The sequence below is a fragment of the Octodon degus genome, unplaced genomic scaffold (genome assembly GCF_000260255.1).
Source record: "Octodon degus isolate 3935 unplaced genomic scaffold, OctDeg1.0 scaffold00095, whole genome shotgun sequence".
Lineage (NCBI taxonomy): Eukaryota > Metazoa > Chordata > Mammalia > Rodentia > Octodontidae > Octodon > Octodon degus.
Window position 1 is genome coordinate 955743 of NW_004524671.1, and position 14756 is coordinate 970498.

The 14756-nt window shown below is 45.7% G+C and overlaps 1 protein-coding gene across 7 annotated transcripts in view; it reads left to right on the forward strand.

The window, feature by feature from the left end:
* Tle1 (transducin like enhancer of split 1) overlaps window positions 1-13771 on the forward strand; it is an 88400-nt gene extending 74629 nt beyond the window's left edge. For 5 of the 7 annotated variants that reach the window (XM_023722984.1, XM_023722985.1, XM_012516212.2 and 2 more), the window contains 6 exons: window positions 5325-5574; window positions 7304-7551; window positions 10172-10319; window positions 11964-12114; window positions 12971-13047; window positions 13154-13353. In XM_023722984.1, coding sequence (XP_023578752.1) covers window positions 5325-5574; window positions 7304-7551; window positions 10172-10319; window positions 11964-12114; window positions 12971-13047; window positions 13154-13261 — 982 coding nt within the window. In that variant the 3' untranslated portion in view covers window positions 13262-13353. Of the gene's footprint in view, window positions 1-5324; window positions 5575-7303; window positions 7552-10171; window positions 10320-11963; window positions 12115-12970; window positions 13048-13153 lie in introns of all 7 variants that reach the window. The other 2 variants (XM_004638108.1, XM_012516210.2) reach the window with 1 other exon arrangement.
* Window positions 13772-14756: the final 985 nt, after the last annotated feature.

Consider the following 14756-nt stretch of genomic DNA (forward strand, 5'->3'; position numbering starts at 1 on the left):
TATATATTCATTTATTTATTTGGTACAGGGTCTCACTAAGCAGTTTGGACTCGCAGTGGCTCTCCTGTCTCAAGCCTCTGTAGTGCTAGGATTATAGGCACATGGCACCATGCCTGGTTTTGGGCCGGCATAGCATGTGGTACCAAGGATTGAACCCGGGTCTTTGCACTTGCCAGGTAGGTGCTTAGACTGCCATGCTATCTTCCCAGCCCTGAGATGTGGCCTCTTGCATGGAGTTGGCCTGCTGTCTCCTGTGGCCAGCAGCTTAGGGTCACACAAAGTTGTAGCAAATTATAAAGGACTCATGAGCCCTGAAGAACTGTGAAGACCAAGTAGGGGTGTTAGATGTGACTGATCTTGTGATGCTCAGTAATATAGGCAGCAACCCCACATAGGTCTCACCTGCCAAATCCCTGTTCTTGTCTTCATCACTCTTTGTTTACCTGACTCTACCACTGCAGTTACAGTTCTATATCTAGCAAACTGACAACTCTGTAAACTCCTACTTTCCTTTGGCCATAGAACATAGCCTGGTTTCATTAACAGGAGCCAGTCTGCTTCCTCCAGTGAGTGCAGCCCTGTCCTCCCACTCGCACCACACAGTCCCAGTGGGCACTCTTTCCTTCAGTTCCTTTGTGATGCAGCTGTGTACCCAGTAAGTGAAAAGGCCTTGTTCTGAGCCAGCATTGATTTCACTGTTTTTAGAGCTGACATAGGGTGGCTTTCTTCTCAGTTCTTGGATTCTGCTGCCAGACCTGAGAGTTAGATGCAGTCCTGCTCAGTGAGGTCCCCGTGGGTGTGGGCAGCCTGAATTTTCACAGTGTGACCCCCTTCTGGGCCCCAGAGCTCCTGCTTGCTGCTCTCCAGCTTACAGCAGTCCATGCCAAGTCCTTCTGTCTTTGGGTGATGTCTCTTCCATTTTCACCTTTAATGACTTGTGAGTTTCATGATTTTCCTTGCCCTGTCATGTTCCCATGACTTCCTTACTCCTACTTCCATCCTTTCTGCCTCCTGTTATGCACACACCTGCCCACTGGTGGAGAGAGAGAGGCCTGATGCAGCACAGCCTCACATCCTTTCATCAGAGTCAGTGGTTTAATAGCGACTCCATCCTTTTGAGTCCTGCTGCTGTGGGAGGTGTTCGTTCGGCACATGTCATCTTGCAGTCCTAACAGGAGCCACCACTGACCACCACTGGAGAGCCAAGGCTAAGTATCTGAGACCCATTTGAGACGAAAGCCTGGGTACTGGAGTATCTGTCAGCCTCATCTAATGAGTAAATTGGTTAAGATGCTGTCCCTTGACTTTTCCTTGATTATGTAAGTGAACATAAACTTGGGAAGCTGAAATGCAGTGTACATGTAAAAAACAGCCTGAGTCATATGTGCACAGCCCAGCTGCCTTCCACAAAGGATGTGAGCCAAGCCCCAGAGGCAGCCACCACACTGACCTCAGCATTGCTGTGGTATAGATGCCACTGTACCTTATGCAGTGTTTGTGTGGCCTCATCTTGAATTCAGGCTTGATGGATGTTTAGAAATGTAATAGTTCCCCTTTATCTACAGCTTCACCTTTGTGGTTTCAGTTACTGCATCTATAAGAAAAAATAATTAAGCATGGAAAAATCCAAAAATGAACAACTTAGGAATTTTAAGTCCCAGACCATTCTGTGCAGCAAGAGGAAATACCACCTGGCGCTTCCTGCCGGGGAAGGGAGGCGTCCTTCATGCGTCGTGTTCCTGCTGTGTGTACTGCCTGCCTTTCAGTTTTCAGATGGCATGTCCCGGCAGTGTAGCGCTTATGTTAAAGAACTCGTGTGTGACTTACAGTAATTCCAAAGCACAACCTGATAGTTCTGGCAATTCCTGTGCTGCAGAGATGTTGTGAACTACTTCCTTAAATGATAAGGTGAAAGTATAATATATTGAGAGGGAGGGACCACATTCATATAACTTTGATTAGATTGTTGCAGTTGTGTTATCACTGGTTTTAATCTCTCAATGTACTCAATGAGTTAAACTTTATCATAGCATAGCTCTGGGGTTTCAGGCATCTATACCAGGGTTCTGGAAGTCATCCTCTGGAGAAGGCGATTGACTACACCCAACTCTTCATTTATAAATTCCTTTCTGGGTAATGATACTAAATCCTCAGCCATTAGAGAGAGAAGTTTCCTTCTGGGGAGCTCTTGCACATTGGTGTGATGTACCCACACTGGGGCCTGTTCTTGGCTCCTTTGCCCCGCGTTCCCCCTTGGATTGCTGATTGAGACCTGCACTATTGTGATCTACTCACTTGATGACACTGGCCAGCACCATGGGCAGTGTGTGCTTCCTGGGATGGATGGGTGCTCACAGCTCTGCCACTGTTCACTGCTCTGGGTCAGCTGTAAATTGCCTCTGAATGCTAACCACAAACCTCCTATGAGTTAGAAGACACTTGAGCAGGAGGAGGGTGTCCTCCCGAGACTGGTGTGTGCAGCACGACCTGCACTCTGTCATCTGGTACATCCGGCTCTGTGCTGAGCAGGCATCCTTGCCCTGTGCATCTGAGGTTGTTGGGAACACTGACGACGCCCACCCAGAAGCAGCGCCCACCTGCAGCATTGCTCACAGGCAAGGTGATCTTAGAAGAAACAAGCAACCAGGTGGTTTTAATTTGTGGAAATTTACCTGCCATATTTTAACATCTGGATACTCATTTTGGACCCAATTTTGGTCCCAGAACATAAATAGGGGTTGTAGAGTGCTTGACATAGGGTTCCTTAGAGTTTGCTGCTAGATTTTTGTCCTACAAGAGTTATTTGAAGCTCAGAATTATGTAAGACAGGAGTAGACTTTAAACTCTCACAATTTGGTGGTCTTTTCAAAGGCAACAAAGTGCTATTTGATTTTAGCTCCAGATATAACTCCCATAAGTGGCATAGGCTGTGTACTAACTGTAATGTGTATATTTTGAAATGTTGTGGGCTTTCTGTATTGCTAAGGACACCAAAGGAAACAAATGAAATTTAGGCAGCATGATAGAGCATACTTATAATTCCAGTACTAGGGGAGGCTGAGGCCAGAGGTGTGCCCATTTGAGTTCTGCCTGGGCAACACCTGGGTTTGATCCCAGTACCACGAGTGGTGGGATAGAAGAGAGAGTATGAGAGATTGACTTTTTGGTCTGGTGATGTGAGTGCATTAAAGTATGTCGTTTTCTGTGTGCATCTGTGTCCAAAGCATTCTGCATGGTTCTCATTATGTGTGTTCAGTTACTCAAAAATAATATTATTAGAGATTTGAGCCAAATAGCCATTTAACATAACTAAAAGCAGCTTTCTGGAAGATAATGCATATCTAAGATTGGGTTAAGTTTAAGTTGTCATTCATTTAATAGTTAGCTTTTATGGAGAGAAAATAATAGCCTCTATTTTATTTTTAAGGTAAAAACATGGATATTAAGTGCAGGCTTATAAAAATCTGTCTTGTATCAATTTTCCTTTGTGTGCCTGCTGTATTTACAGAACTTGAGTTAGTATTAAAGTTGCGGCTGAGCTCTGTGCTAAGTGTCCCTGTTGTCAGTGGCCACAGCAGCGTGAGCTCAGATTTACCTTGAGAGTGTGGCAGCAAGGAGGCTGCGCATGCTTTAGTGTTCATGATGTGGACTTCCTATTGTTCTCTCAGCTCTGTAAGGTAGATGTGTCAGGAGGCAGCATTAGTACACCTAGTTCTTCAGTCCTCTAAAGGGGCTTTACTCTGTGCATGTTTCTGTATGTACTGGCCCTTGGAGGCTAAGTAATAATTTAGACCATTGGAAGAAAAAACATCGAAATGTGTAACCATCAATTCACTTGAATTAAACAGGTGAAAGAAACAGTACCAAGGTACTTTCCTTTAGAAGATACCAGCTATCAGCATCACTGGATGAGCAGCACAGCTCCATAGTGTTGTCAGGCTCTGTGCGTTGTGTCTGTTATGGCTTGTGTCTAGTTGTTCCCCCAAAGCCTCAAGCGGTCATGAGGTGTCTTCTGGAATTTGTGATGGATTATTGTGCGTGTGGGTGCTGCACTGCCCTTGGGCAGGTATTTGCAGTACAGTGTAAGGAGGGAAGAGAGGCTAGCTGCTGTCTGAGCTGCTGCCACGCCCTTTGCTCTTCACTGTTTGCCACCACCATGAAAGGCTGCTCTCTGCTCTGTGCTCCTCATGCCTTGGAGCCAGAGGAGCATGGACTGAAACCTCCAGTAACTGAGCTAAATAAACCTTTCCTTACCTAATTTTGAGTGTCAGGTATTTGTCCCAGCAAGAAGAGTGAAGTAACCAAGACCGTCCTTCTGTCCCCACATCCCTCAGGAGTTGCTGTCTGTTTGGAAGTCATCTTGTCATCTCAACAGCTGTGGGAGCTCACTCAGCTGGCTTATTTTTCAGGCAGTAGGAAGGAAGATGAGAGGCGAGCAGTATCTTTTTTCTTTTAAATAAATTGATAAGCCTTTGTTTTTAGTATACTTGTAGGCTCACTGTGGAGCTGAGCAGAAAGTGGAGTTCCCACCTGGCCTCTCCTTGTGTCTTCAGGCCCTGGCCACATTTTGCGCTGCTGCCGGCTTCTCCTGGTCGACAGGGCAGCCCTGGACCATGGAGCTGGGGAACTGGGCTGCTGGTTACCTAGGGGCCCCACTGAGTCAGAGACTGAAAGTTGGTTGGTCAGCTTTGTCTGTTAAAAAGAAAAGAAACCTGTTACAAGGCTGCTTGATACAAGAATCTCTTATTTTCTCTTTTAGCCAAAAGTTTGAATCCAAGTTTTAAACTGCTGTGTTTTGAAACTGGTTTTGTTTGTTAGAGTTGATATAGATGCTCTATTTACTGTGTCAAACTGTTAGGAGTTTCTATGGACTTCATCTTAAACTCCTGAAATGATGGCTTTTAGTTACACTAAGAAATCATTCAGTTATGCAGAGTTGATTAGGAAGCACATTGTTTTATATAGGATCTAAAAGCATACTTTTTAGAGTAGATAAGCACAAATTTTCAGTCATTTTTTAAATTTGTTTATTTATTTGTGTGTGTGTGTGTGTGTGTGTGTGTGTGTGTGTGGCCAGCCCAGCCCACCAGGGGGCGGGGCTTTCAGTCATTTTAAAATAGGGTATAATATAGGTATGATAGTCCCTAGATTTAAGACATTATTTATTTTAAATCTGTTCTGTTGTAGTAAAACTTGATTTCAGAAAGTCATCCCAAGGGAAGCCTAGCTTCTCATCTGTCTTTTTACGTGAACAGAAGCTGGGGCTTATTTTTCACAATAGCTATGTTCTCTTTCCTCTCTTTCATTGGCTCCGTGCCCCACAGTGCCTACTCCTTCCACGTGACTGCAGATGGTCAGATGCAGCCAGTCCCCTTCCCCCCTGACGCCCTCATAGGACCTGGAATCCCCCGACATGCTCGCCAGATCAACACACTCAACCACGGGGAGGTGGTGTGCGCAGTCACCATCAGCAACCCCACGAGGCACGTGTACACGGGCGGCAAGGGCTGCGTCAAGGTGTGGGACATCAGCCACCCTGGCAACAAGAGTCCCGTATCCCAGCTGGACTGTCTGGTGAGTGAGCAGGCGCCGCTGCACTCTGGCAGTTTCTCCCTGGAGGCTCAGAAAGGAAATCACTGTCCAGGCCTGGGTTTCTCACCTGTCAGGAGGAGATAGGAGCCCTCTTATTTCCTGTGTGAGCTGTTTCTCTCCCTGACACTCCCTTCCTGCAGTGAGGATTCATTTGTTGCTGTGGAAGTGGTTGGATTCCAGTGTGCTTAGATTTCTTGAAAATAGTTCACAGTGTATTCTAGAAGCTCTCAATGGTCAGAGGCGTGATAAAGGGGGTTTCCCATTTAATGGATGAAAAGCACAAGGAGACTTGCACCCTGGTTCCTCTTCATTTTTCATTTCCTTACAGCCTACAGATAAATGTTAAGTAGTAGACATTTGGTAGTGAGGCTTGAAAATCTCTAAACAGGGTCTGTTTTGTTAAGGGAGATCTGGGAAAGCTGGCTGGTTTTACTACTGTAATTTCAGGAAGGGTTAAAGTATCACACTTCTAAGATGCTGGGCAGGCACAGGAAGAATGCCTTCCTGAAGCATACAAAGTTCAGGAACACCAGTTTGCATTTCCAGGGACACGGAACATGCCGGGACATGTTCAGGGTGGAAAGTGTAATCTCGGGATGTACAGACACCTGGTGGTCATCCACCAGGGGCACAGCACAGTTCACCTAATGCCTGTCTGGGAGAAGCAGTGTTTCTGAAAAGCAGACTGGCGGTGTTCTTGAGACACACAGACTTTTGGAGGTGATTATTACCATTTTAATTACTTAAAAATAGCTTTTTTAATAAAACCCAAATTTCAGCCCCAGTTCTACAATAGTAGCAGTGTTCTCTTTTGCAGTTCTGTGCTTAAAGTCTCTCTAATCTTCTGGAGACAGAATGATGGTAAAGGGTCTGAGGTGGAAGATAACAGCTATTTCTTTTGGAGGTGGATCATATGCAGTCCCATCCCACCTCTATCTGTCATGTGTGTTGAGTTTTTGATGGAGCAATGCCACCATTTATCAGTTTCTTTGGCCTTTCAATTGAGAGGCTTATGAGATAGCTGTTGCATTATAACCTGAAGCTGTGGTATCTGCCCATAATTCCAGCCTCTCCAGAGGCTAAGGCAGCTTTGCCAGTTCAAGTCCAGCCTAAGCAGCTTAATGAGGTACTGTCTTTATGTGAAATAAAAAGGGCTGGGTATACAGCTCAGTAAAAGAGCACTTGCCTAGCATGTGTGAGGCCCTGGATTCAATCCTCAGTATGGCAAAATAAAACCATGAGTTAAGAGAGCAGCTCTGCTAACTTCTCAGCTAAGGATCTTCTGACTAAAGAAACTACAGTACAACATTTGGAAAAATGTTAAGACTGAAAACCAATGCACAGGTGGGGTCTGCAGTTCTCAGTAGCAAATAATGAAGAGTAGCAAGATAAAGATATAAAACTAGCTTTAAGCCCTTTTGCTTCCCAGACAAGGCTGTCTGTATACATGGCCTTACACCTACCTGATTATGGGCTGCGTGCAGGGCGGAGCATCTGGAACAGTCCTCTGAGCTTCCACACACAGCAGAGCAATCCTATCAGTTTGTTTAGTTTACCATTTTTGAGGAGACAGTTGCATTTGGACCCTGATCTTTCCTCCATAAAAGTCCATGAAAGGCCACTCCTCAATCAGAAACCAAGACGCATTAGAGTGCAGCACTGTTTTTGCCTGGTGCTGCATTATAGCAATTGGATGATGTTTCTTTCACAGAATAGAGATAATTACATCCGCTCCTGTAAATTGCTCCCTGATGGCTGCACTCTCATAGTGGGAGGGGAAGCCAGTACTCTGTCCATCTGGGACCTGGCAGCTCCGACCCCGCGCATCAAAGCAGAGCTGACGTCCTCGGCCCCCGCCTGCTATGCCCTGGCCATCAGCCCCGACTCCAAGGTCTGCTTCTCCTGCTGCAGCGATGGCAACATCGCCGTGTGGGACCTGCACAACCAGACGCTGGTGAGGTGAGCACAGATCGGCATTGGGGGAATTCCCTCCTGAGACTAGAGACAAGCCCATTGTTGTCCCCATGTCCAGTCCTACCATACACCTACTGCTGCTGCAGGCCTGGCAGGGACTTCACATTCTGTCCAGCCATGTGCCAAGCGGACTGCTCTGGCTTCTGCTCTTCAACACACCAGGGCTAGGGGGCAGGGAAGATGTGGCTTAGTGGCGCTATGAAGGGTCCTGGGTTTTTGGCTTTGGCTAGAACCTTGTTTGTACAAACGGGAGCCTGCTAATATAACATAAAAATCAACAAAGGGACATTAGAAGAGATTCCATGAAGTGAACACAGGAGCCCTGGTGTCTGTCTCTCAGTAGCTAGGTAATAGTTCTTCACAAGGTTTATCCCACTCAGGAGTGGGGCAGCTCTCCTGGCTTCTTGGAATCTGGCCCCCAGCCTTGGCTGCTGCTGGGCCTGTGCTCCCTTGGCCAGCGCTCACACTGTGATGTCCTGGGAAGTCTTTAGAAGTAAGCACTCAGCTGGGCTGATGGGACATACCTGATTGCAAACACTTTGGGCTGCTGAAGCACAAGCATGAGTTTGGCTCAGCCTGGGCACTCTAGCAACTAAATGAGACCCTATTTCAAGTAAAACATTTAGCAAAATGCACTGGGAGTGCAAAGGCACCAGGTTGAATCCCTAGTACTAAAAAGAAAGAGGAAGCGCGAAGACAGCATCAGAAGCACAGTTGGGTGTGTTTGGCTCTTTGCCACCTTTCATCATTGCTCAGAAACTGCCTCTGTTGGTGTAGTCTGAGGCCCATGGCTTATCTGATACTATTCCTCTGCCACTTCACACATGTAGGGACATAGAGGCCATCGTGACAGCCCAGCTCTCAGTCCTCCCGTGTAGAAACTTAGCTTCATGAAATCAGATTCTCTCATGGCACAGCACAGAGTGAGCAGAAGGAATTAGGGGAGCCAGGTCACAAAAACCCTTCTATTTAGAATGCAAAAAACTAAAGTTCCTTTCCTTTCTCCTTTTGTTTTCTTTTCCTTTCCTTTCCTTTTTTTGATTTCTTCTGTAACTCAGTACCCCTTCAAAAATTCTTCTTAGGCACTTTCCAAACATGATTCCATTTAGTTCCCATACGTGGGGCCTGCTGTGTCCCACACGAGGGAGGTGCCTGGGCAGCGCGACAGAATGGAGGAGCAGAGCTGAGTGCGGCGTGGTCCTCCTGCCCTGCTGTGCTCAGAGCTTTATGCATGAGCGCTGCACCACTCCAGTGCCAGCTCCCTCGTGGAGAGGGAGGTGCTGCCCCATCTCTGTGGAGTTGCAGTGGCGCCTGTGATGAGTGGCTGCTCTGTGTGCAGTACACTGTGTGTCGTGTTTCTTTGACACCACACCTCAGTGCACTCGTGGCTCTGTCTTGTGGCAGTGGGGCATGACCAACACTGAAGCTGGTGGGATGGAGGAGCGCTGTCGGGTGTAGCTTGCTGCTGTCAACAGGAAAAGATATCTTTAGAGGATAACACATTTATGGAATTAAAGAGAAGTCACAAGACAAAGGGCTGTGGGGAGGACTGGGTTTCCAGAGCATTGATGGAATCAAGGAAGCTGAGGTGACCTGGCTTGACTCAGCTTCCAGGACCACAGGGACACTCTGGAAGAATAGCCTGTGGGCAGGGAGACCACTGCATCTCAGTAGCCCCCCAAAGTGGGGTGCTCTGGACAACTTGGGAGGGACATCTTAGCTCAGAATGCAGAGCAGCAGAAGTGCTTTTTCTTCCTGTGCACTCTTAAATGCCAAACTCAGCTTGAAAGTTTGGAGCTCTGTGGGAATAAGGAACAGGGTTGGGAGGTGGACCCAGCATCAGAATCCCTGAGCCTGTGCTCTCAGCCTGGTCTCATTGGCTGCTGGGGGCACTTGGGCCTCTCTCCCTCCCTCACAGCATGCACCCCCCTGCATCTGTGCTCAGCCAGTCCCCATTGTCTCCTGAGGAGACAAACCTTTTGCTCAGCCTGGAGGCCGGGTCCTGCCTGTGGCGATGCCTCAGTAATTAGCTTTCTTTTCAGCCCACTGGCTGAGTCTGCATGCTGGTGTGACCTTTTGTCTCTGAAAGTCCAAATTTCCTAATGCAGGGCTCTTTCTAACTCAGAAAACAAGGTTGAGTAAAGGAGTGAGCTCATGCCCTGTTGGCACGAGTTGATTTGCTCGAGGGGAAAGGGTGTTTCTGTGACAGGGCCACTTCTCACAAAGTCAAGCCTCTACCTTTACTGTTGAAGGCCAGGCCTCTTTTGTTTCCTGAAGAACACACTAGTCTCTTCTTTATTTTCTTTTAATACTTTTCAGACCAGGGGAGGAGTCTTCTAGACAGATTGGCAAAGAAGCAAAAGCAGCATATCTGACTTCTGGGTAGTGACTCAAATGGCATTTCATCTCTTTAGCCCATGGATGGTGAAAAAAGAAATCAACTGTGCAGGCACATTTTCCTTTCCTCCCTGGGATGGTTAGTTTGATCTTACACATCAGCAGACATTGACGAGATGACACACATAGAGGCCAAAACTAACAACACAACAGTGTTTACCTTAAGCTCTGGCAGGAAATCATTATTCAATCTGGTTTGTTTTATCAGGCAATTCCAGGGCCACACAGACGGAGCCAGCTGTATTGACATTTCTAACGATGGCACCAAGCTCTGGACGGGTGGATTGGACAACACCGTCAGGTCCTGGGACCTGCGTGAGGGGCGGCAGCTGCAGCAGCACGACTTCACCTCGCAGGTGACTGGCCAGGCCCCTTCTGGGGACCTGTGGGACGGTCTGTGCATTGTCCCTCACTCCAGGGCAAAGACAGCTGGACTGGGCAGCTCAGCAGAATTCACCTTGAGATGACCTATTTCAGGAAAACAAAACACACAGATGAATACCCCCTGAAGTTCTCTGTCGTTCCTAAGGTGCTATAGTTGAAGGCACCTAGCTGCCTAGTCTGTGACCTTATGTAAGAAATTCGTACAGTGAGGTGCACAGTTTCCCATCAGCAGGGTTTGGCCTGTCAGAAGAGATGATGTGATTCCCAGTTAAACAGAGCTGGGAGTATCGCACGGTGCCTTGAGGAGGTGTGGAAATTTACAACAACTTCAGAGGTTAGTTCATTCTCCCTGCACCAAGGAGCTTAAGAAAATTAAAGCAACATCTCACTGGATGCCCATTTTATTACTTATCTCTTAAAAAATGGACTCATCACTAACTAGATTTATGGGGTTTGTAATAATGTAAAAATAGTAACTGGATTTTGAGAAGTACCTAGATCTTGCTTGGGAAAAGGCACTGCTTACATCTTAAGTGTATTCTGGTGCCAGACTTGTTCTTTATTACATGATATTTGCCTTTTTAATAATAAAGACAGCTCAATTTAGAAAAATAGACAAAAATGGGAAATAGCTATAGATAGTAGTGAATTGTATATCCCTGTTAACATTTTATTTTTGTTTACAGTCATCCTTATTCTGCCCTTTCCTAATGTGAGTAGGAATTTAGTTTTGATCTTATTTTTTAACTTCTTACAGAATTCTCAAATATATAGGAATACTGAAAATGTCCGAACATACATACAAGGACAGAAGTACCTATGCCCACAGCCCAGCACCAGCAGTGATTATACCCAGCGAGCCTTTCTCATCTGTTACTCCCCGTACTGCCCACCCCAAGCACTAGATTGTTTGAAAATAAGTTCTAGATACTGTAATTTTGTCTACGAACATGCAGTTGAAATCTTCAAAAATAAATTTATTTAAAATACACAAATACCCTTAGTATTAAGAATGATACTTTTTTTTATGTATGTATTTGGTACAAGGTCTCACTACACAGCTTGGACTCATAGTGATCCTCCTATTTTCAGCCTCCCCAGCACTGGGATTATAGGCAGGGATCAAACCCTGGCACCTGTGCTTACCTAAAAAGGTGCTTGGCCTGCTGAGCTCTCTCACCAGCCCAGTAATTCCTAACTAAATGTAGTTGTGCACACCTATAATCCCAGGAGCTTGAGAGGCTAAGGCAAATGGATTACAAGTGTATGACCAGCTGGGGCAACTTAGACCCTAACTCGTACCAAATAAAAAGGCCTGGGGATGTAGTTCAGTGGCAGAGTACCCCTGGGTTCAATCTCCACAGAATTGCATAATTTCATTACATATGATAGAAAAGTGCTGGAATTTTTTTCAGTTTCATAAGGTATTTTTGTTTTGGGGCATGGGGCTACTGCACTACAGCCCCAACTTCACAAGGTTTTTGACACTTAGTTCATCAGGCTTGGCTTGCTTGTCTCACACACTAGTCTGGATTGGGCTGATTGCTTCCCTCATTCTTGCCCCTCTTCCCAAGTTCACTGAGCAGAGTAACTCGTGAGCTGCTCTGTTCTCACAGATCTTCTCTCTGGGCTACTGCCCGACCGGGGAGTGGCTGGCTGTGGGCATGGAGAGCAGCAATGTGGAAGTCCTGCACGTGAACAAGCCTGACAAGTATCAGCTGCATCTCCATGAGAGCTGTGTGCTGTCCCTAAAATTTGCTTATTGTGGTGAGTTCAACAGAAAGGGAACTGGAGGCCATGGATGGCCTAAATGGAAAATACTTCTAAAAAATATGGTTAGAGATCATATCTGGAAAAAATGTCATGCTCCAGACAGCTGGATGCAATAATTCTATTGTTACACTTGCCCCTTGGAGAGTAATGATTTCTGTTTTGGTCTGTTTTGCTAATTTGAGAAGACTTAGGAGGCAGTGAAATTGCCTGATACAAGGTTTAGACTTTACATACTTGTTTTGGAGGGGCTGTGGGCAGTTGTTACCATTCTGAAGGGTGTGGGTGGGAAGTTTAGGAAAAATGACATGAGAACAAGGAAGCCATTAGGAATTGGCCAGGCTGAGGAGCTCAGGGTCAGGAAAGGACATTGCTAGCTCGATCCGGGCTCCTCTTCATCCTGCAGTGAAGACAAAAAGTTTGAAGTTCCCATGGGGACTTGTTCTTGTGCATTGTAGGCGGCCATATATTTTTTTCACCGAGCAGGCAGATGGATGGGTAGGTGCACTTACCAAGCACATTCTGTATGTCTGTGGGACGTAACTGGCATTTACATAATTCAACATTTAATTCTTGCATTTTATCATAAGGAGACTGAGTGAAGTAGAACAGCTTCATTATTTCCATATTTGGTGGACTGTCCTATGTTGGGTGACACTACACAGTGTCCAGGGACCAGGGAGGCTGGTACTTCTTGGTTCTCCTCAGGGTCATATAATTCACCGAGGAGGCTAGATTCAAAAACCTCTGCTTGGTCATAGACTGACTCTTTGGGCAAAGCAGTTCGTGCTTGAGACCAAGTCCTAGCTTTCTAGAAGGAATTTCAGTGTTTCTAATGCTGTGCTCATTCTAGGTAAGTGGTTTGTGAGTACTGGAAAAGACAACCTCCTCAATGCGTGGCGGACACCTTATGGAGCCAGCATCTTCCAGGTCAGTGTGACAGTGTCATCGCCTTTAAAACCAGAGTGCAGCACCTCAGAGGGAATGGGCTGGTATTCTGTTCCGGGTTAAACATGCCTACTGTCTTCTCTTCCAGTCCAAAGAGTCCTCATCGGTGCTGAGCTGTGACATCTCTGTGGATGATAAGTACATAGTCACTGGCTCAGGTGACAAGAAGGCCACAGTCTATGAAGTCATCTACTGAAAACATAACATGTTTATCATTTATAGTTGAATTGGGCCAAAATGTTTTGAATTTGTAGAAATAGAGAAGCTGTAACTTTAAAAGAATAAAAACATGTACAAAAACATAAAAACCCTATTTCCAAACCTGATACAATACTACTCCAAGTCTAAAGGAGGAGGCAATGAGTTCGTCACCAGAAGGTCACCTGTCTGCCTGCCTAAACCAGAAGGAGCACTGAGACGCGCGGACCAGGGCCATGGCTGTGGGGCTGAGGAGCAGGCCTGCTGCTCGTGCTGTGCCCATCCTTCCCGCGGGTTTGTCACTCACACCTTGAGGTGTGAGGCTGCTTTCTGTTCCGTGCAGTTCACCTCGTGTTCTGTCCTTCGTAGAGCAGTGGTGTCTCTGATGAACCTGTTTCCTGGTTTTGCATCTTGTGTAATGTTTTTTTGTATTTTTGTTGAAGGTTAAACATTTGTATAAATTGTAAATATATTTGGTTTATTACAGTAAAGGCTTTAGTACCAATAAGTAGTTCTCCTTTTCTTTCTTTACTGTTTATATCAAAGCTTTGGGATCACCGATGTAGGTTGTATAAGCAAAGTCTGTGCATGTGTTCCAAGAGTTTTAAAAGCACTTATTTTATAAATAAATTTGACTGTAGACTTCTGCTACATTAGAACATGAGTCTGCAGGGTGTGGTGGCACATGCCTGTAATCCCAGCACTCGGGAAGCTGAGGCAGGAAAATTGCCACAATTTGAGACCTTTTGGGCTACATAGTGAGTTCAAGGCCAACCTGCACTACAGAGCTGGACCATATCTCAAAAAAACAAAATGAGAGAAAAAAAGAGAACCTAGTAAGTACTTCTGAGTTACCAGTAACTCAAGGCTATGAAATGGGAGTCACTGGAGGTACATTAATGACAGTTTAATCAAGGAAGCTAAATTTACTTCATAAAGACTCATTCTTTGTTCTGAGACTCTTGTGACTGAAGATCAAATCAGATCTTTCTCTTTTCCTTTTTCCTTGTGCTGCATCAGAAGGCAGAATCTGTTTTCTCTAGGGAAACCCAGTGTTTTCAAGTCCTTATTTTCTTCCAACCTTTGCGTATAAAGACATGTTGGTGACTTGGGTTTTGTGTTACAATTATGGTGTCCAGAAAGCTGGAGAGCTCATTACCTTGTAAAAGAAAGGTGAAAGTCAGCTGGTTTTTGTCTTCATTAGTGCTTCCTTGATCCATTATGTTAATTGACTTAATCCAGCCATCCCAGCCCTCGGCCGACTCTGCTCATTAGGGCTGTCCCTGCAGCTCCAGCCATTGCCATCAGTCATTAGTCTTTGGACTTTATCTTTGTGGACAAGCTTTCACTAATTTGATTAGATGAAATCTGTAACCCTGGGCTTTTAATAAGTTACCAAGCACGTTTCTTCCTGCAAGGGCCACATGGCTCATTCCTTATGCACCTGTTACTGTTATATTTTAAAAAAGAAATGCTTCCTAATTTTGTTTTAT